Raw genomic sequence first — 22619 nt, 5'->3', positions numbered from 1 at the left:
AGGGTTGAGCTGACTTGACTTGAAGCCAAATAAGGACAAAGAAAGGTCAGGCAGTCCTGAAAAAGCCAAGGGTCTGAGAGACAACACTCGCTGTTGTCCTCGCTGTTTAATTCTCTGAGGTCCATTAGGAAGTAGGTAGGAGCCATGTCATCATGGCCACTTGGGCCAATCTTCTGCACAGATGGGGAAGGCATCTGCCCCCACAGTGAACACTAGGCTTATCTGCCTCCTAAATCTCTCTCCAGGCTAACTTCCATGGTTATTCAAATCCCTCTATTAAATATTCAGACCTCCAGCCCCTGGACCTCTATGGTCCTCCTGACAAAGCTAGAGCTGTGATTTCTCTGCACCTCCATTCTTCATCTATAAAATGGGGCCATAGAGTCTACTCCACTGGGTTGAGAAGCTACTGGAAACCAGGCTGCCAAGTGCCTGATGCAGTATCTGTCTTCAGCTGGCCTCCACACAAAGACAGTTTCCTCTTTTAAATTATATCTAGACTTTTAATCATTTTTTTACATTTTTATGGGTACACAGTAGGTGTATATATTTATGGGGAACATGAGATGTTTTGATACAGGCATGCAATGCACCATAATCACACTATGGAAAATGGAGTATCCATCTCCTCAAGCATTTGTCCTTTGTGTTACAAACAATCCAATTATATTCTTAGCTATTTTTAAATGTACAATTAAATTATCGTTGACTCTACTCACCCTATTGTACTATCAAACACTAGGTCTTATTCATCCCCATGTCCGTCCTCCTCAGCCCCGCAACACTTCCCAGCCTCTAGTATCCATCATTCTACCCTCTATCTCCATGAGTTCAATTGTTTGGATTTTTGGATCCCACAAATAAGTGAGAACATGTGATGTTTGTCTTTCTGTGCCTGGTTTATTTCACTTAAGATGATGACCTCCAATTCCATCCCTGTTGTTGCAAATGACAGGTTCTTATTCTTTTTTATGGCTGAATAGTACTCCATTGTATAAAGTACCACATTTTGTCCTCTTATTGCTTTTCGTCACTGCTGAGAGCCAGTCCTATCTGCTGCTTTTCCAGGGTTTCCTAGGAAGATGCCCACTCTATGTGTTAGACCAGAAGTTTAAGTTAACGTGGTCTATGGACAATCACAGCCCATGCACCCATGGCAGGGCCTCAGGTACCTGCATGTCACCAACTCCTTACCCCAGAGGAGATGCCCACTCTGGCTGGGAAAGTTTAACCACCTTCGACGCACACATCTGCCCAACAAATATAGACAGAATGCCTACCATGTACAAGTGTTAACCAAACACCTGAGAAAGAAACATTAGGTTAACAGAGACTCTATTTGCACAAGCAGTTTGCAAACTGGGGAGATGCAGCCTTCAGTACAAAACAAAGGTGGGCCCGGAGAGAACCAAGAGAGTGGTTGTCTTTGATAGAGAAAGCTCTTACCCAGCTTCCCACTCTGGGCCACTTATGCAATTGTGGGATGTAAACTGCTCAGTTCTGATTGGCCGATGCTGTCACAGTCTATTGCTCAGGTCCAGGAGGAAAATAAGGTTTTCCCACAGCTACTGATTCAGGTGGCATGAACAGGAAAAAACAGCCTTGAATGTCCCTAAGTTACATGGCAAGGGTGTGTGCTTTCCTGGAACACAGAGTATGTGTGTGACCTCTAGTCAGCAAATGGCTGCTTGGCTCTATTTGGAAACTAGACCCAGTTAGATGCTTAAGAGCTGTTTCGGAGAATGGGCTCTTTCAGGGTTCACATAAGACAAAACAACTAGCAAAAGGGAGAAAATATTCCTGCAAAGTCTACTTTCTAGATTCTCTAGGAAGGTTGTTTAGTCAGGGTTCTCCAGGGAAACGGAACCAATAGGAGATATTGTATATATCTTATATATATGTGTATATATATATATATTATAAATGTGTGTATATATATTATATATGTATATATATTATATATGTGTGTATATATATCTCATATATGTGTGTGTATATATATATATACACACACACACACACACACACACACACATATGGGTGTGGGGAGATTTACTATAAGAAACTGACTTGTGGCCGGGCACGGTGGCTCATGCCTGTAATCCTAGCACTTTGGGAGGCCGAAGTGGGCAGATTGCCTGAGCTCAGGAGTTTGAGACCAGCTTGAGCAACACGGTGAAACCCCATCCCTACTAAAATACAAAAAATTAGTCAGGCATGGTGGCATATGCCTGTAATCCCAGCTATTCGGGAGGCTGAGGCAGGAGAATCACTTGAACCCAGGAAGCGGAGGTTGTAGTGAGCAGAGATCACACCACTGCACTCCAGTCTGGGTGACAGAGCAAGACTCTGTCTCCAAAAAAAAAAAAAAAACAAAAAGAAAAAAGAAATTGACTCAGGTGGTGATGGAGGTTGAGAAGTCCCACAGTCTGCCATTAGCAAGCTGGAGACCCAGGAAAGCCCATGGTATAATTGGAGTTCAAAGCTCTGAGACGTAGGGGAGCTGAGGTGTAAATCCTATTGTGATAGCAGGAGAAGATGAGATGAGATGTCCCACCTCAAGCAGGGAGTCAAGAAAAAAGGCGAATTCCTTCTTTCTATATCTTTTGTTCTATTCAGGCCCTCAACAAATTGGGTAATGCCCATCCCTGTGGGGCAGGTCAATCTACTGTGCTGAGTCCAGCAACTCAAATGCTAATCTCTTTGGGAAGGCTTCTCACAGACCCACCTAGAAGCAATGTTTAACCTGGGCACCCAGAGGCGCAGTCAAGGTGACACCTAAGATCAACCACCACAGAGGGTGAAACCATCAACCACTCTAGGAGTTTGGTGTAAGGGTGAACCCCTAACCAAGCCAGGGGTCTTGTGTAGTAAAAGGAGGAGGCCAGACTCTGACCCCAAAGTGTCTCATTTAAAGATCTGAGATGGGCTCCAGAACATTCTATGTGCTCACAAGAACCTCTGCTATTTCTGACTCTGTTGGTCCAAGAAACAGCACAAGACTGTGAGCTCTTTATGAGCTGAAACCAGGCCCCAGCTCTGTCCCTGAAGGGACAAAGCACAGTGTGTGGAAGTAGCAGTGTTCAGCGTCTCATTTGTGAGATGAAGCGAAGCCATTGTGAAGGAGTCTGGAAGGACAGAACAACTTTGCTAAGGGGAGTGAGAGTGAGGTCAGGAGTAGGGGAGAAACAGGAAATGGGAGTTCCTTTGAGAGTTGTGAGAACTAAATTCATGCTGGGAAGAGGTGGAAAGAATTCAGAGAAGTGGCTTGCTCTGGTGTGAAGGATCCTTCCGAGGAGGTCAGGATTATAATGATCTCATTACTAAATTGGAACTTGCCCGCCAATAGACCCTACTCATCTCAGACGGAGAAGGAGCTCCACAGCAAGCAACTGTGATTGCACATTAAATATTTAACAGATCGCCTCTTGAGCAATCATTTGTGGTCATAATCTGGCTCAGTCTACCACCACATCACAAAAATGCTCACGTGAAAAGAAACGTGGGTCCAGGAGGTGGTTTCTCAGTTCAATGCACAGATCACTGGTAGCCAAACTCCACACAAAGGTGGATCTCCCCTCGCCATAGCGTCTTCTGCAGTCTTGAGTCTCCAGCCTGAACTACTCCATGAGACCAGGCCCAGAGGACACCCAAAGCCTGGGGAGCCCAGCAACAGAGGTGTTCCACCTTTGCCTCTAAAGGGACCTTGCTGCCCATGCCTACCTCCCCATGTGGGGGTGCTGGCTTCTCACTGCTGTCAATATCGGCATTGTCCTGGCCCCTACCTCTGCCAACAGGCACACTGACTTCGGCTCTTCCTGCCTTCCTCACACTTTCCATTCTGCCCACCTGATCCAGGTACAGGTGCTTCCTACCTGGAGGAGGGGAGGAACCTCACTGGCTCGCTGTGCCTGTCACGTGCCTTGCTGACGGTTTGCCCTCAGCCACCCAGGAGGTTCCATTTAGGAATCTTAGAGCCTCCAGTGACGCTGCACTCAGGGTCTCACTTTCCATCACAGGAAGTTCATCTTTAGGTTTTGTATTGCCTTTGGCTATTTTTTTGTAAAGTTCTATTTGAAGAGAGAACTCTGAGGCCAGTGCTTGAAATCTACTAAGATAAAATGCCAACTCCCTAGCCTGGCATTCAGAGCCTCTCGATGACTCACCCCTGCACACACCTCTGCACGAATCTGCATCTCAGGTCCACCTGGTCACCCACTGTCACCAACACAGCTTTGGTTTCATCCTACTATGCTTCACTCACATTAGCTAATTCCCTCAGCCCAACTGACCCTTTTAAAGAATGTAGCAAACCAGGTCACCTCTCCTGTTAAATCTCTCCAGTGTCTGCCCTCACCCACAACGTGGCCAACGTTCCCATCACCAGTAACAGCGTGTTGACAGCAGGAGCCCAGATATGATCACGGGCCTGCCACCTCTGTGGGCCTCTCCCTGAACACTCATCACCCCAGTCCAACCCTGAGAAAGACATCAGTCAAACTCAAACTGAAGGACACCTGGCCAGGATGCCTAGAAACCATCAAAGTCATCAAAAATGAGAAAAGTCTGAGACACCATCACAGCCCAGAGGCGTCTAGAGACATGATGACTAAGTGCGAGGCGGTGCCCTGGACGGGGTCTTGAAACAGAAAAAAAAGACATTAATGAAAATGAGTAAAAGCAGAATAAGGCTTACGGGTTCATTAGTAGTTATACACCTATGTTAGTTTCTTAACCGTGACAAACACACCATATAAATGCAAGAAGTTGATAGTGGGGGAAACAGGGTAAGGGATATGTAGGAAGTCTGTGCTACCTTTGCAATTTTTCTATCAATCCAAAACCATTCTAAAATTAAAAGATTTTTAAAGCTCTCCAACAGCTTCCTGTATCACCCAGAATAAAGTCCAACTCCTTGCTGGACTTGCCCAGACTCCACAAGGCCAAGTGCAGCCTACATCCCTCACCCAGCACCTTGGCCACACCCGACCTCTCTCTCTGTTTCCAGGCCCTGAAGTCGTTTCTTCCTTGCAGCTCTTGCATTTTCTCTTTGCTTTCCCTAGAATGTGCCCCTCCAAAGTCATCCCATCTCTGGTGGTGACTCAACAGGCCAGCTTGGTTTGAACATTTCCTCTCCGGAAAGTCCTTTCCTGCTGTGGCCCCACAGGACTGCCATCTGTCTCATGCTGCAAGTAGTTTCTTCCCATGCCTCTCTCTGTGGTTGGCCCCTTTATTCCCCCACTGGATGCCAAGACCGTGGCTTCCCTATTCACAGCGGCTTCCTAAGCACAAAGAACCATGCCTGGCACAGAGCAGGCACTCCGACGTCCTTCCTGAGCAAGTGGCATCCCTTTCTTTTCTTCACTCAACAAATGTTTTGTAAGCCTGGTATTGAGCCCCATACAAGGACCCACTAGGGAATGAGGCAGGCATGTTCTTTGCCCTCAAAGAGCTCTGGACCCATCCTTTTTTCTTGGCCTAACTAAATGTCCAGCTCCTAGGAATGGACATCAACCCTACCTCTTCATCTGTGCCCCCTGAATACACTTGCCTGAAGCTGGGACCGACTCAGCCAGAAGTTGGCAGCATGGCTCATTCTGAAGTCAGAATTAGGTTGTCTTTCTTCATCGTATTTAATAAATGTTGCTGTTTTTATTCAGTTTTTCCTTGTGGTAAATTTATTACAAATTAGAAAATATAGACGATAACAAAACAAAAATTCCTCATACACAATAACTCAGGAGACATGAATATTTTTATGTATGCAAGCAATTATTACAGAAAATAAGTAAACATACTCAAAGGGATACATTTTCCAACTATGTAATTAGCTGAACTCTCCCCCCTCCACAGTTGCAGTGGGGTCTTTACCCTTTCATATGATGTCCTATTTTCATGCTTATGTATCCCCCCACACAACCTCAGTATTTTGCAAATAACTATGGATTCTTTCAGATCACTATTCTGAAACAACCTCTCACTTTAGCAAATACAGAACCACAGTACCATTTTTTTTTTTTTGAGAATTTTAGGAACATGTATTCCTGCTTGTTTCTTTTTTTTCATTTTTTATTATACTTTAAGTTTTTAATGGCTATTTCCTTCTCAATTGTTTTACTGTACCACAATTCAAGTTGTTTTTGTTTGTTTGTTTATTTTGGACATTTTGCTTATTACCATTTTCTTCACCATTATAAACAATACTAGTCAATATCCTTGCACATACATCTTTGCACACTTGTCCAGTTATTTTCTTAGGATAAATTCATAGATGTTGAATTGCTAGACTAAGCGGTTTTTCGTTATTGTTATTTTCGGGGTGTTTTAAATTATTCATGTTGTCATGTTACCTCTCAAGAAAAGGATATAAATTTATATTTCCACTAGCCACGCTGTTATTTTCATACAAATCTCCTTTTAAAGGAATATCCAAGGAAGAAATGCAAATGATAAGATAATGCATTAAGGCGGCAGGAGATATATCACACAACAATCAATGGCCTTCTTATATACAATTTAATTATTTACTTTTTATTCTTAAAAAATATTTCACTTATTTTGTCCAAATGATTTAAACTTAACATCAGATTTAAAACTCAAGGCAGACCCACCAGGATTTGTCTGCCAGCAAGATCAAAAGCACGGTTCTGGCAGACAATGGGAGAGAAGGGTGTGAGCCTACCATGATCATCCATCCATCCAACAAATAGCTACTGAAACACTGATTTTTTTTTATAGCAGAAGTGAGTCATTGGGGCCACTTTAGAGATTGACTGTTCTTACCACCTATCTCACCATCCTTTTTCTTAAATTAAATTATTTTGAGATAACTGTAAATTCACATGCAGCTGTAAGAAATAATGCAAAGATCCTGCGTACACTTTATCCATTTCCTCTGGTAGTAAAATCTTGCAAAATTAAAGGAAATATCACAACCAGGAAAGTGACATTGATATAACCCATCCATTTTACTGAGGTTTCATGAGTTTCCTTGTGCTCCTGTGTGGGTGGTATGTGTGTGTGTGCACGCGTGTGTTTAGTTCTATGCAATCGCATCACGTGTGCAAGTTTACATCTCCACCGTCAAAATCATTAAAGGGAACAGAGCATCCCTGGGGCCATTCCTTTATAACCACACCCACCTCTCACCCTCACCCCGCTCCTTAACATCTGGCAACCGGCAATCTGTTCTTCATGTCTATAAATTTGTCATTTCAACAATGTTATATAAACAGACTCGAGCATACAAAAATATATAACTTTTTGGTATTAGCTTTTCTTCCACCCATAATTCCCTGGAAATTCATTCATGTTTATGACTATCCGCAATTAATTCCTTTTGATCGTCTAGTCGTATTCCATGATATGATATATCACCACTTGCTTAACCATTCACCCACTAAAAGACAGATGGATTTTTCCCAGTTTGGGGTTATTATAGACAAACCTGCTGTAAAGATTCATGGACAGGCTTTGGTGCAAATTTAAGTTTGCATTTCTCTAGGATAAATTCCTAAGAGTACAACTGTTGGATGTCTGGTATAGTAATTGCATATTTAGTTTTATGAGGAAACTGCCAAGCTGCTTTCCAGAGTAGCTGTACCATTTCATATTCCTGCGGGCAAAGTGTGAGTGATCCAGCTTCTCTGCATCCTCATCAGCATTTGGTGTGGTCACTATTTCTTTACTTCAGCCATTCTGACAGGTATGTAGTGATTTCTCACTGCGGTTTTCATCTACATTTTCCTTATGGTTAATGATGTTAAATATCTTCTCATATACTTATTTGCCGTCTGTATATTCTCTTCAGTAAAATGTGTCTTCATGTATTTTGCCTATTTTCTAATTGGATTCTTTTATTTTTTTACATTTGAGTTTTGAGAAGTCCTTAAATATTCTTAGTATAAATCTTTTATTGGATATATAGTTATTGAGTATTTTCTTAGCCTGTAGCTTCTCTTTTCATCCTTTTCATATGGGTTTTCACAGAACAAAAGTTTTGTATTTTGATGGGCTTCAATGTATCCATTCTTTCTTTTATGGGTTGTGCTTTGTGTGTTATGCCTAAGAATGTTCACCTAGCCCTCAACTCCAAAGATTTTATGTTTTTTTTAGAAGTTTTATGGCTTTAGTTTTACATTAGTCCATGATCCATTTTGAGTTAATTTTTGCATAAGGTGATGAGGTTTAGGTAGAGGTTCTCTTTTTATCTTTTTCTTTGTTTTCTTCTTGCCTATGGATGTCCAATGGCTCTCACACCTTTTCTTGAAAGTCTATTCTTCCTACTATGAGCTGCTTTTGCATCTTTGCAAAAAATCAGTTGGGCATATTTATGTGGACCTAACCACTGAGTTCTCTGTTATTTTCCATTGATCCACGTGTCTATCTCTCTGCCAGTGTCACACTGATTTGATTATGGCAGCTACACTGTAAGTCTTATTATCAGTTAGAGTGAGCAATGGCCTTCTGAAGACTCGGTGATGAGACCAATGGGAGGCAGCACCTTGCTAAGTTGAAGTCTGTATTTGTAAGACGCAGTGTGAACTCTGGACCAGTGATCAATATGTAGTAGTGTTTTTCCCCTCACCAGAATAAGTGGATCTGGGAACTAAGGGGTGAAAATGCAAGTGGCCCCTGTCCCTATAACACTGAACCCTCCACTCAACAGATTTTTACCTCTCGTCTCAGCAACTCTCAACCCTGCAGATTAGTGGTCTTGGTTTCCAAAGAAACAATGTTGGGAGTCAATACTGTGGTGCAAGAATCTGAGACTCCTTGTGCCTCCAAAGGCAAAGGAAGCCCCCCCATGCTGGCTGAGCCCACTGAGTACAGTTCTAAAAGAGAAACGTGGCTGCTGCCCTAGGGGAAGGAAAGAGAAAAGTGGAAGCCCAGGGACTCTCTGGGGTTCTTCTTAGGACTTGCACATGGAAAACCATAGCAATCTCAAAACAGGAAAGACCACTGAGAGCACAGTCCCCTCAGGAATGAGATGTTGGGTGGAACTGCAATGGCTAAGAGAAGCAAGAGCATGGGAAGAGGATTTTTTTCTTTCTTTCTTTCTTTTTTTTTTTTTTTGAGACAGAGTCTCACCCTGTCGCCCAGGTTGGAGTGCAGTGACACAATCTCAGCTCACTGCAGCCTCTGCCTCCCAGGTTCAAGCAATTCTCCTGCCTCAGCCTCCAAAGTAGCTGGGACTACAGGCGCATGCCACCACACCCAGCTAATTTGTGTATTTTTAGTAGAGACAGGGTTTCAGCATGTTGGCCAGGCTGGTCTTGAACTCCCAGCCTCTGGTGATCCACCTGCCTTGGCCTCCCAAAGTGCTGGGATTACTGTTGTGAGCCACTGTGCCTTGCCAGGAATTTATAAATACCAGATAGGGCTGTGTTAAGTTCTCCAGAGAGACAGGACCCATAGGATATTTGAGAGGGGTTTATTAGCAGAATTGCCTCACATGATCACAGGGGCAGAGAGGTCCCACAACAGGCTATCTGCAAGCTGGAGAACTGGAGAAGCTAGCAGTGTAGCTCAGTCAAAGTCCAGAGGCCTCAGAACCAGTAAAGCAGACCATGTGGCCCCCAGTCTGAGGTCAAAGGCCCTGTAGTTCCCAGGCCACTGTTGCAAGTCCCAGAGTCCAAAAGCCAGAGAACCTAGAATCTGATGTTCAAAGGTAGAAGGAGAATTGCATATTTAGTTTTGTGACAAGCTGCCAAACTGCTTTTCAGAGTGGCTGTGCCATTTTATATTCCCACGGGCAAGGTAGGAGTGATCCAGTTTCTCTGTATCCTCACCAGCTAACTGTATCCTCGCTGAGCGTCCCACTCAGGAATTGGGGAACAGAGACTGAGACCGAGAGAAAGAGAAAAAGAGAAAGTGAGAATCCCTCCTTCCACCCTTTTGTCCCAACTGGGCCCCCAGTTAATTTGACGGTGGCCATCCACACTGAGGGGGGTCTTTCTCAGTCTACTCACATGCCCGTCTCCCCTGGAAACATCCTCACAGACACCTAGAAGCAATGCTTCAGCAGCCATCTAGGCATTCCTCAGTCCAGTCAAGCTGACACCTAAAATTACCCATCACAAAAACCTTGTGACCACTGGTAGAGATGAGGACTCTAGGAACTACACAGCGTTTCTTGTTTGCTTTATTGTGTATGTTTTTACATACATAACCCAGTATCTCTTTCCCCTGCTCTCCCCGCCTCTCCTATTTTATATAAGATATATTGACTGTGGCTAATCTAAAGGTTTAGTCTTTCAACCACATTCTATCCGAGGGTGTTTTTTACTGAATATGGAGGGTGACCATCACTCAGAGATGGATACCTGGACCCTTTCTATTGGGGTGGAGGTGAGCATTTCTTCTTTGTGAGGAAGCATGATCATGTTTCTGTGATGGCTCTTTGGAAATTAACACAGATGGGATGTCCATGTGGATGCCGAGTGGCCATGTGGGCAACTACACCTGCTATCCTTCCTTGGTATTCAGCGACACCCTCGCCTCCAGCAATTGTCCTTGCTTATCTCAGAGGCTGGAAGCATAAGAACTACACTTTCCAGAATCCCTTTCCAGAAGGAATCTGGTTTGGATTCCACCTAGAAGAGGTGTTCCTGTGAGATTTGGAAGGTGGAAGATAACCATCCCTCATCCTTTCTCCTGCAGCAGCAGGGGCTTCCTGCACCTTCCTGGCCCCTGCAGTCCACCATCAGTCTCTTGCTGCAGGCCACAGGCAGTGATGGGTTCCTCAGCAGGTTCCAGCAGGCTTCTCCAGTTTCCTGATTTCCAGGCAGCACCCCCATCCCACGGCTCCCGCTGCTCTCAATTCTGCCAGCAATGCTATGAGCACCTGACTCCCTTTCTGCTTGAAATTTCTTGCCTGCACTTTAACTGATACAAGCCTAATGCGCACGACTGAGTTGAAAGAAAGGCACAGTTGTAAGGATGTTCTTCTCTCTTCTCTTAATGCCGCATCCCATGGTTGATCCCTTCTAAGAGGATGCTTGCACCTGGCCTGTTTCAGGATAAGATCTGCGGCTTCTACTTCATCAGAACAGATCTAGGCTGCAGATGTTCCAGATAGGGGCAATGCTAGGTGCCAGTCGACCGCATCACAGTTTTCTCACCTCCAACAGCATAATGAAAGCAAACAGCACCAAAATGCTCTTAGAAACTGCGACAGATGATTTTCAAAAACAATCTCACCCTCTCACACCTTTCCTGGCAGCCTTCCACGCTGCACAGGAACAGAATCTGTAGATATGGGAAGCCAACAAGCTTAGCTTCACCTGTGTTGAGACTTCTTTTTTCTTATTTTTTTCCCCTTTGCATCCCATTCTCACTTTATTTTATTTTATTTTATTTTTTGCTGGAGGTGGCACAACAAGCAGAAAATATTTAGGCTGCTGCTACACCATTTGTGTTTTTAATTTGACAAGAAAACTTGTGCAATTGCATGGAATATTTATCTTATTTCTGCAAAATTTTGCTTTCCTCTATGAATAACAAACAGGCTTTAAAGACAGCACCGCTTCCCCCGCCCCCAGCACAGAGCCCTGCCTCTGCTCTACAAGACCCTAACTGCATCTGCAACCATGGCCTGAATTCTCTTTCTCCATTCTTGGAAGGTCGACCCCTGCACCTCTGATTGACCCATTCATCAGCATGTGGCAGGCAACCAATATACAGAATTTTTTTCTGGAGCCAGCTCTGTATGCAGAACACAAATGAACAGAAAGACATGTTCAAAATGCAGACAGAGTGGGGGCCATGTGACTCAAGGAACAAGATAAATATACATTGAGACACATCAGCCATCCTGCACAATAGAAATGCAGACGGGAATACACAAATCTACTGACATGGCCTGTGCTCTGCCCACCACCCACACTGGCTTGGAACTGAGCTCAGTTTAGCCCCCACTCCCCTGCTTGTCTGAATCCCACCTATGCCTCCAGTTCTTCCACAAACCTAAACTTCTCTAAGAAGTAATTTCCCAGACTTTCCTGTTCATACTGACTGGTCCATCTCACACACAGCATTTTGCAACCACCTCTTCTTTGCTATACAAAAGTCTAGTCTCTCCAGCTAATAATCAAAACAAGCAGTTTGATTCAGGGCCTGCTTGGGGCTGGCACAATGCGGATACATCCCGTAAATTATCTCCTTCAATCCTCATAATCCTGTGAATGGGATATGGTTATGATCTCCATTTGACAGATGGAGAAACTGAGGCACAGATAATGAGGCAGTCCAAGATCAGAGGATTTTTAAGGAACTGACCCAGGATTTGAGCCCATGGCTTCAGAGCTCAGACTTTTTTCAGTGAGCTAGAAAAAGCAGCTAAATGATAAAATGTACAACATAAATAAGTATCAAGTCTATGCTCTGAATTCTAGAATATTTAATGTAAATGAAATGCATTGTTCAAGTCAGCAACTAGTGTAAAGCATTCACATTATTATTCTGGGTTCAACCTGCATCCTGATGAAATGCACAATTAAAAAAATTAAAAAGCATCCACTTTTATTTATATCAGGTTGAACAATGCCCAGAATCAGTTTCTACATTCCTACATACCCCGACTTTGGAAATTCCAATTTAGGCCTTTCTACGCTATAAATATTAAATGTGAATTTTTAAGTTCCATCTGAAAGACTTCTCAAATTCTCATCATTATTCTTCCAAATAACAACCAATGAGCAAGAACATTAAGTGGAGGAAATTTTACTTAGGCTCATTGAGAATGTGACCCATAGTATGAACCATGCGGAATCTTAAGGAGGAGTGTTCTGTTGCCCATTCTCCCTTATTGATGCTTACGTAAGAAAGAATACGAAGATAAAACCCCTCCAGTGGGAAAACAGCCATACTATGAATTATTCCTTCAACGAAATTTACCTTACTCATTGTGGTTAAACAACCACAAAAAATAAATGAGGTGGTTGCTCATAACATCCAAAAACTTGGCATCAGATTAATCTAGAGGTAGTGAGACAGAGAAGAAAGGTATTGGGTACATGTTACAACAACTCCATTTTTATCTAGGTAAAGCTTTTCAATACATTTGCAGGCAGATGATCTATCAACCCACTCACAGGTTAGGAGTCTAGAAAATAAGCCCCCTGACCTGCAGCCAACCACCTGCTACTCACATGATATAGTAAGGCTGTGCCTTCAAATGAAGCTGGCCTTAGCCCTGGAACATCTGGCTCAGTGGGAGATGCTGGCACGTCCAGCGTGGACAACACCCAGAACACAAACGCCCACCTGGGAGAGGGTGAAGGTGTTCATACTAAGTTGATCCTATAGTCCCTGAACTTATTACACAGTATCAGCTCAATCAATATTTGGTCAATAAATGAACATGCCAAGGGGAGAGCTCCAGCGACTCTGAGTTCCGCCGCTACTAATCGTGGGAGCTGGGCCAGCTTGACCACTCTGAGCCCGGCCTCCTCATGTGTCCAATGATGGTAGCAGCACGACCTCATGGGTTAGCTGAGCTGAGGAATGTGAACAGCTCACCAGTGCGTGGCCCAGACTCAGTGCTCGATGATAGGCAAGTGGTTGGAGCCCCTTGACATAACCAAAAACAAAAACAATGTAGGATGTGTTTGATCCCATGTAATTTTTTTACTGGGAAAGCTCTTCATTTCCTTCCCTTGCTTTTTTGTTGAAAAACAAATCACTTCCTACAAAAGATCCCTAGAAAGAGTAACATGTTAGCCTTTAGAGACCCAGTAACTCAGACTTATTTATACTCAATAGACTTGTTTATACTCAATAGATATTTGAATGTGTCCTACACACCTGGCAGGATGCTGGGCACAGAAAGACAGTGCAGAAGGTAGAAATGGCGTGGGCTGCGGAGCTGACTTCCTGGGTTCAAGGGCTCACTGCATCTCAGAGCTACCACGTTACTTCAAGCGAGTTACATCCGCACTGTGGCCTCAGTCTCCTAGGCTACTGAAGATGGTGATAGGTCTCCTTCAGAGGGAGAGCTGCGGTGAATGAGATCATGTCTACAAAGTGGCTTGGGAGGACCTGGAGGAGCAGAGGCTGGAGCAGTAGTGACAGGAGAATGATGATGGAATATATAGACAGCCACAGGGAAACAGACAGGTACTCAACCAACTGAATCATGAGGGAGGGAATAGCAAGGGGCCCAAGAGAAGTAAAGTGAAATATAGAATGTCCCAGTGAAGAAGAGATGATGTCTGTCTGTCCGTATTGATGACTGCGGAATGGAGTCCCGGGTTGATCATTCATTCAGTGATGCTCCTTAAAAACATGTTAGGTGAATGAATAAACCTGAAAAGCTACCGCAGCACATCTAAGGATGAACGGGGGAACCCCCAAACCAATTTAGCCCTTCTTGGGGCTCTGCTTTGAACTGGTTGCTGGGGTGTCTCTGTGTGTCCCAAAAAGCCCATCTGAGCTGGTCATCAGCCTATTAGCTCTATGTGCAAAACCCCCTTTCAGAAGGAAACCTGCCTCACCCACTAAGCTGGGCTTTTTCCAATAACAACCAAAGCAGAATCTCTACCTGCATGCAGAAAGTAACCATGAATTATCCATGCGCTCAGAAGCCCCGTTTGACAGGGAACGTGGGAACCGCTGCAGACAGGTTGCAGGCAGTGGGACTCGGGGTGCTAATTACTTCTCACTGTCACTTAGCAAGACTGTCACATCTGCTGGGGGAGAACGGGGCCCTTTCTCGTCTTCCTCGTGGAAGAGAAGGATGTAGTCAAACAATCCAGGATTCCGCAAAGCATACAAAGTAGCAAGGTGAGCTAGTGAATCTATTTAATCTCAGGGAGAAAATGGGTTTTGCCAAGTGTCTTATAACAAAATGCCTATAAGGACATTTGGCTGAAGTTGAAAGGCAGGGTGGTGGGACACAGAGACTGGGGCCCTTCCAATAAGACCAACGGGACTTTAACACCTTTGGCATGTGATTTCAGCCTTCTAGCTTCAGTTAGTTCATCTGTGAGAAGTGAGAGCAAGACCTACCTCACAGTATCAGGACGGGGGTGAGTGGCAAAGTATCAAGAACAGCAAGTGACCTGCACACCACAGAAGCTCCACAGAGGAGGTTCTGGGAAAACATAAGCTCTTATGAGGCTGCCCAGCCTCTTACACTTTGTTGTCTTTTTACGATGTGATGTTTGGTATAGGAGATGTATCCAGATCTCCTCTGGTCTTTGACTGTTTCTGCTTGTGGCCCTGCACTCCCAGGTTTCTTCGTGTTTTTGCTTCTAACTGCAAATCCCACCCTGGCTGGCCTCTTGGCCTCCTCTGTCCCACCGTCCCGGTCCCCCACCAGTAGCCCCTGGGAGCTTCCTAACGTCTCCTCTGTGCACAGAGCTGGTGCTCAGGGCTGGTTTGCATTAGGCATTGGGTAGCATTCATCACAGATGGAAGCAGCCCTCACCACTCCTCCACTTTGAAGGGGTAGTGAGGATCAGCTCTATGGGATAACCCCAAAGAAAACACCTCCAGCTTTGTCTCCAGACCTTCCAAAGCACACCCTCAAAATCTAAAACTGCTCCAATTACAAAGGCCGAGATTAGTCTCGAGCCCTCTTTGGAGGATGATTTGACCTTTATTACTGTTCTGAATCTCTGCTCACCTTCCTTTCTGCTCTGTGATCCAACGGGGAAAAAGACGGATAGGCCAATTCCAGGCTCTTCTTTTAAAAAAGTGAGGTAGAATTTCACTTCTCCCTATGAATTGAGGAGGAAAAGAGAGTTTTGGTTTTCTTTCTTTTTCTTTTTCTTTCTTTCTTTAAGTGCTGCCCCAAGATTTCAGCAGGAGGGTTTCAAGAGCAGTATTCTAGAAATGACTTTTGAGTTACAAGAAAACGTCTTAGGGGTTTTATGGAAGCAAAGAGGTGGGCTCGAATGTTTTACTCTTTTTTTTTCCATATGGGGAATTTATAGATGGGAACCTACTTCCATTAGACTTGACACTGACATGGCCCTGGAATGAGATGGTGAAGTGGTGGGTACGTGAACCTAGATAAGAAGCATCCCTGTGTACAACACGGCAACTATGGTTATACCAATGTATTGGACTTTGAAAACTTGCTCAGAGAGTAGATCTGAAGTGTTCTCACCACAAACATTGATAAGGGTGTGAGGTAATGTGTATGTTAATTGGCTTAATTTAGCCATTCCCCAACATATACATATTTTTTTTTTTTTTTGAGACGGAGTCTCACTCTGTCACCAAGGCTGGAGTGCGGTGGCGTGCGGCTCACTGCAAGCTCCGCCTCCCGGGTTCATGCCATTCTCCTGCCTCAGCCTCCCAAGTAGCTGGGACTACAGGCGACTGCCACCACGCCCGGCTAATTTTTTGTATTTTTAGTAGAGACAGGGTTTCACCATGGTAGCCAAGATGGTCTCGATCTCCTGACCTCATGCTCTGTCCACCTCGGCCTACCAAAGTGCTGGGATTACAGGAGTGAGCCCCCGCGCCCGGCACATATACATGTTTCAAGACACCATGCTGTACATGGCAAATATATACGTTTTTTGTCAATTCGAAAACAAATAAATAGATTTAAAATTTTTAAAGAGAAATGAATAGCCCTGGGACATCCCCTGAAGCCATCAGGTCATCTCCAGCTGGACTCTGGTTCAGAGCCGGGAAATTAGGTCTTATGGGGTATGAGCCACATGTGAACTTAGAACCCTGGGTTGTTTTGTTACAGGGCTCTTTGGTCAATGATGTTACTTCTTAAGCTTGGGAATGGACCCTGGCCTCCTCTAAGAGGGCCTAAAATCTAAAGATAAAAGAATACAGGCAAACACATGCCACTGGAATCAATATCCAGGTGAGCTCAGTTCTTGAAAAGGCTTGCATGTCTCACACAGAGCAAACCCTCCCTGGAGAATTCATTTAAAACTGAAAAAAACAAATACTCCCCTCTCCCTACAACTGTATTCTTCCACACTGGGAGTATTGAAGATAAAGCTATTTTCACAGGAGCACTGGAACGAAACGGAAAACAAGTGTAACATAACTGCTGACATTTTCCCAGGAGATGCCTAGTTTGAGTGTATTTCCATTTTAATGTCATTTTAAAGATCTATATCAAAATTAGTGGCACGTACTCTCTTTTAAAATACGTGTGCCTCATTTAGAGTCTTTTAAGGAAGACCCCTCTCATGGTCGTGCTGCCTGTGGCTTTCTTATTTGCCATCTGATCATATCTCATCTTCCTCCTATTTATATCTCTGCACGGCTAGCAAGGAGGACATCTAGGAAGTTCCACCCAGGAACACTTTCCAGAGTGCCCTGGACAAGTGGCTTACTTGGACACATTCCTTGTTTCCTTTAAAAATATTATGTTGCTTTACGACCCACCTTCCGCCCATCAAAGATGATGTTTACCTGAAGGCCTTTGAATGGATTTTGCCGGGATCAAAAGTAATTACTTTGCAAAGTTCATTTCTGACTTCAGTGTCTTCTTTGGCACTGAATAAATATTTCATAAGCATGAAACTCAGAGGCTGTTTGTTTCTCTTAGTTTTGCAAGCTTTTTTTAATTAGCCTATATGCCTGTATTGTTCATTTTTTCCTAGATCGCTTCATACTGTCTTACAGAATAAGATACCATTAAAACAAATCTGAGGCGTTTCCCAACAGAATACTAAAGCTGTCATTGCACAGGGAACACATAGGGGAGCCGGGCATTTGCATCAGAGCATGCATGCCAATCATTTATTCAGGTTTCATCCCAAATCCACATATTGAGGACCTACTTAGGAAAGATGTTGGGAATGAATGTTTGTTCATGTTTCTGGGGACCCTGGTTATTAATTAACTTGGAAACTTGTGAGATCTCAGATCAAGTTTTTGGAGTGCATCATTAGAAAGACCCTCTAACTCCCTGAGATGGTAGCATATGTCACTTATCTGCCTGGTGATGACAAGAATATTTGCCATGGCAGCCGATGCTTCCGTAAAATCCTGACTTCAGATAAACAAGCAGGGGCAGCTGACTTGGGACTGACCATACTTTTTACCCAGTTGGCAGCTGAGGGTGGCTGAAGTAAGCAAACTTAAGAGAGGAGGATGGCTTTGGGTAGGCAAGGTGTTCTGAAGCTCGGGACAGATGAAGCCTGCAGTGCACTGTTAGCATTTTGGCTCCCAGCATCCCTTCCCACATCCTAACAACATCTGGGTGTACTTGGAGAGCTCACCTCTGCCCCACTGTGCACAGGTTTCATGCATTTTAGTCTAAGTGCTCTGTCCTCCCTTAAGAACCAGGCTTGGGACCCAAACAAAGTTAGAAGGAGTCAGATCAGGGAAGAAAGAAAAACTAAAGGGCATCAGTTTATTTCCATTGGAAATGCCCAACAAACTCGCCCATCTGTTCTGTTCTTTGAAGGGGGCTGCCCTGGTTTCTCTCTGGCTCGAGAGCCTGATCCTACAGCATTCCTGTCCATTCCAGCCACCCAGCAGACTTTAGGCAAATTCATTTTTGCTTAAAATAGACAGAGCTCATTTCTATTGCTTGCTACCAAAGAACTCTAAATGATTCCGGGCTTAGAAAGGTCAGTAGGGACCTGCGGTAGGGGAACCAAGACCTCCATTCACCAACTGCCATCATTACCCACCTCTTTGTTTAAGCAGACCTGTTGTCTGGACCCTCTGCCACAGCTGCCATCAAAGGGAGCTGTGGGTGTCATTCTCTATGACCTCCCAGTGCCCATTGAAAGTATGAATTACTATCCCCATGTTAAAGACAAGGAAACTAAGAATCAGCAGGATTGAGGTCAGAGGACTAGTAAGTGGCACATAGATTTTGACCAAAGTCTGATCAATAGCAAAGCCCACTTACTTTCCACTCTGCCAAGACTCTTCAGCACTCAAAAGTAAACCAATTATTTTTTTCTTTTAAAACAGTTCACATCAATGTTTTAATTAACCATGCCTCACCTTTTGAATTAAAAACAGAGTCCTTTTTTGTTTTCTCCACAGAAATCGTATTTGGAATCTCAAACTATAAAAGATAGAAGACGAAAGGTGAGAAAAGGACAGAGCCCAGCTGCTCCCCCGACCTCTGCAAAGGGTCCACAAAACCCAGTGGTCTGACCTGCAGCACAAAAACCAGCACTCTGAGGAGCAATTTGGCTTTTCATTAATTCAAATAGGACCGCATACCCTGACCTCAATCTATTTCTAATCATGGTGTCTTAGGAAGCTTAGAGATCCAGCTAACTTCATGAGGCCACTCACAGTATGTCTCTCCCGTGTCAGCTCAAATATTCAGTTTCAAGCTCCTATCTGACCCGTGCTGCTTAACTGAGAGCCGTTCATCTTCTTCATGTTTAGGAAACTGCAAGCTCAGTATAAACGTGCCATCCTCTGGTGTCTCTTAAATTCTGTCTGGAAGAACGCCACGGGGAAAGGGTTTAGCATATCTCCTTCGGCATTTGGGAGCTCAGAATTCACAGGGAGATTAACACATATGCTGTAAGTCACGATGGGGAGAGCTATAAATAGAAGAGCCTCTTTCCACACAGTTGAGGATCTTCTGGTATAACCACAATACTTTATAACCCTGATCATCACACAAGGGGAAGCATGAAAATGACCGTGCTCTGAGAGAAGATATTTTATGCATGAACTGGTTTCATTTCTGGAATCTGTAAGCTTTTAAGAGGCAGGAGTCACGGCACATTCCACACTTCATCCACGTTACACCTAAAGGTTCATTGGGAGCACCTGTGAGCATACTTTGGAGTCACAAATCCCAAGGGTTTCTGGAAGGCTACTTCCAAACGCACTGGGCAATGTTTTTAAAGGATGTGCTTAAAAAAAAAAAAATGAAGCTTCCAAGTTGCATTTATTTCAATAGAAAACTGAAGCAGGTCATTGGGGCTCATTTCTTTCTTCCCCCAAATCTGCCCACATATTCAGTTCTTGTGTCTCCTGTCTACTAAAAACACCAGGTGCTTTTGCTTTTCACTATTTTACCCCCGTCAGGCAGGGGTTGGAGGCTGGCCTGCCACGCCCCCCCCCCCCCCCCCATTAGTCAGGGGTTGGAGACTGCCCGGCCACGCCCCCCACATCAGGCAGGAGTTGGAGGCTGGCCGGCCACGCCCCCAACATCAGGCAGGGGTTGGAGGCTGCCCGGCCACGCCCCCAACATCAGGCAGGGGTTGGAGGCTGGCAGGCCACCCCTCGCCAACTTTATCCAGTGATTTTATTTACAGCAGGTCTATCACTTTCAAGAACTCAACAAAACCACGACTCAAAAAGGAAAGAAGGAAATCAGGCAACCGCTTCTGAACGCCAAGGCCTTGCTTAGTAAGCTATCACTTAGATCAGGATTTCTCAGCCTCCGTCATGCCGAGATTCGGGGTTGGATCTTTCTCTGTGGCGGAGCTGCCCTGTGCATGTTACGTGTCAGCAGCATCCCACCTGCACCCGCTAGATGAATGCGCACACACTAGTCTCAGCACTGCCCCCAGGTGTGACAACCAAAAATGTCTCCAGACACTGACTCATGGTGGCCCTCAGTGGAGAACCTCTAAGCCAGATGTTTATTTCACACCTATAGGACTGTAATGGAAGTCATCTAAGCTGAGTGCCAAGGCCTAATTTCCTAAGGACCCAAAACTATCCCACGAGGAAGCCTGATGGTCTCTGAGGTTTCTTCAGCTCTCACTTCTGTGGCTCACACCCAGAGCCCACAACAGAGACATGTCCAACCATTTCCCAGGCCTCCTTTTCAGAAAGTGCTGGATGCTTTTGAGTGCTAGAAGGGGAACCTGACAGAGAAAACAAAACCCGCAGGAGGTGGCTGCTGTCACGACCGCCCCCCGAAACCCGCTCCTCCAATTCCCTGCTTTCCTGTTGCTAAACGCAGAGTCAGCTGTCCAGCTAGAAATAAAAGGTTTATGTTGGGTTGCCACATAGATTCTTATGGCAATAACATTTGGAGCCTTTTACTGGGACATAAACTGTAAGCTAAAATGTCACCCGATTTTATTAGACAATCTAAACGTAATTGCAAATAAGTTGATGTACTCATAAAAGATGATGTAAGACTGTCATCCCAGCAGCGGCATGGGGACTGGCCAGGAGCGCAGGGCGATGGCAAAGTGCTGATCTGCCCTCTGCAACCAAAACCGTCCCCAGATTCCTGAAGTACAAAGAGGGAAGAGTTATGTTGGCAGGAAATGGCAGGAAGCAACATTATTACTTAATAATAATAACACAGGGAACCAGAGGTTAAAAGAGGTCAGTGCAAACCATGTCCCAAGACCATTTTCTCTGGAATAAAATTTTCATAACGAGCTCTAAGTCTTTTTTATGGGCAGGCAGAACGTCATTGGGAAATTAATGATGGATCTGAATGATAAATCTGCTTTCATATAGAAGCGTTGGTTTTTTGAAAATATGCTTTTATGCCTCAAAAGTTGTAAATGAGAACAAGACAAGGATATATCCAGAGGGATCATTATTCCAAGCTGGGCCAGCTGTCCCACCACCTGATTTCATCAAATTTATTCTAAATAAAAATATAGATCAACAAAAATCTACTTTTTTGTGCAAGAATGGGTAATTTACTTTTTTAAAAGATAAAATATGCTCGATATTGTGAAGACATCATGGTTTACATAGGAATCTTGTGTGTTTAACATACAGCTTCAGAAGATTCACCCAGGATAACAAACGTGAGAACAAATTTTTGTGAATTTCAAAATGCTCATCAGTTTACCATCTCAGGCCATTTTTCTTAATTATTAATTGGTCAGTTTGCAAAAGTCATGATATGACTTTCATGGGCTGCCAACAAAGCACACAAACCAGGTGGCTTAAATCAACTGGAATTTATTCTCTCTCACTTCCAAAGGCCAGAAATCTGAAATCGAGGTGTCTATGAGGCATCTTCTGTCTGGAGACTCTAGGGAGGGTCCTTCCTTGCCTCTTCCAGCTTCTGGTGGTTGCTGGAAATCCCTGGTATTACTTGGCCTTGTAAAATAACAACACAGAGAGAGACTTTCCAAAGAGTTGATTCGGGAATAGCAGAGGATTGCAATCCAGGATATGCATTCTCTGGTGAGCCATAAGCACATCCAAAGAGGTTGGGACTAGGAGAAGCTTTTAAAGACAAAAGGGAGAAGTCCACATTCAGTTGTTTTGAAATGAAGACCATTGATCACAGGGGCTTGTTCCGGGAGTTGGTGTTAGCTCATTGGTGGAAGCAGCCAGTGTTGGACAAGTTATGTGCATCCATAAGTGGCTTACCTGGAATCCTGTGTTTTTGAGGAGTTCCTTGCATAGTTCCTGTCATAGGCATACAAGCAGGGATGTCTTGTGATAAGTCAGGCATGTGGTGGGGGTGCTGCACCCCATTTTACTATGGTTGATGTAGCGACTCCATTTTTATATCAATGACTGGCAGCTATTCCTCTCCAGTCCTTCTTCTCATGGCCTTCGTCACATGGCCTTCTTCTCAGTCCATCTCTGCATCCAAATTTTCCTCTTCTTATAAGGACATTGGCCAATTAAGATCCACCCTAATCTAGTACAACCTCATCTTAACCAGTTATATCTGCAAAGACTCTATTTCCAAATAAGGTCACATTCTGAGGTTCTGA

The 22619-nt window shown here is 44.2% G+C and overlaps 1 protein-coding gene across 5 annotated transcripts in view; it reads right to left on the bottom strand.

Moving 5' to 3' along the window:
• LOC107970072 (uncharacterized) overlaps nt 1-22619 on the bottom strand; it is a 203182-nt gene that overhangs the window by 153685 nt on the left and 26878 nt on the right. The window contains exons 4-6 of one of the 5 annotated variants that reach the window (XM_063802704.1): nt 18946-19009; nt 15629-15722; nt 13753-14277 (exon numbers count right to left, since the gene is read on the bottom strand). The exons of 2 other annotated variants lie outside the window; for them this stretch is intronic. In XM_063802704.1, the coding sequence (XP_063658774.1) occupies nt 14258-14277; nt 15629-15722; nt 18946-19009 (178 nt within the window). In that variant the 3' untranslated portion in view covers nt 13753-14257. Of the gene's footprint in view, nt 1-13752; nt 14278-15628; nt 15723-18945; nt 19010-22619 lie in introns of those variants that run through there. 2 more of the 5 variants (XM_063802703.1, XR_008541347.2) reach the window with 2 other exon arrangements.

The sequence above is a fragment of the Pan troglodytes genome, chromosome 21 (genome assembly GCF_028858775.2).
Source record: "Pan troglodytes isolate AG18354 chromosome 21, NHGRI_mPanTro3-v2.0_pri, whole genome shotgun sequence".
Taxonomy (NCBI): domain Eukaryota; kingdom Metazoa; phylum Chordata; class Mammalia; order Primates; family Hominidae; genus Pan; species Pan troglodytes.
The sequence above is the reverse complement of the archived record's forward strand: the minus strand, read 5'-3'. Positions and strand labels throughout refer to the sequence as shown.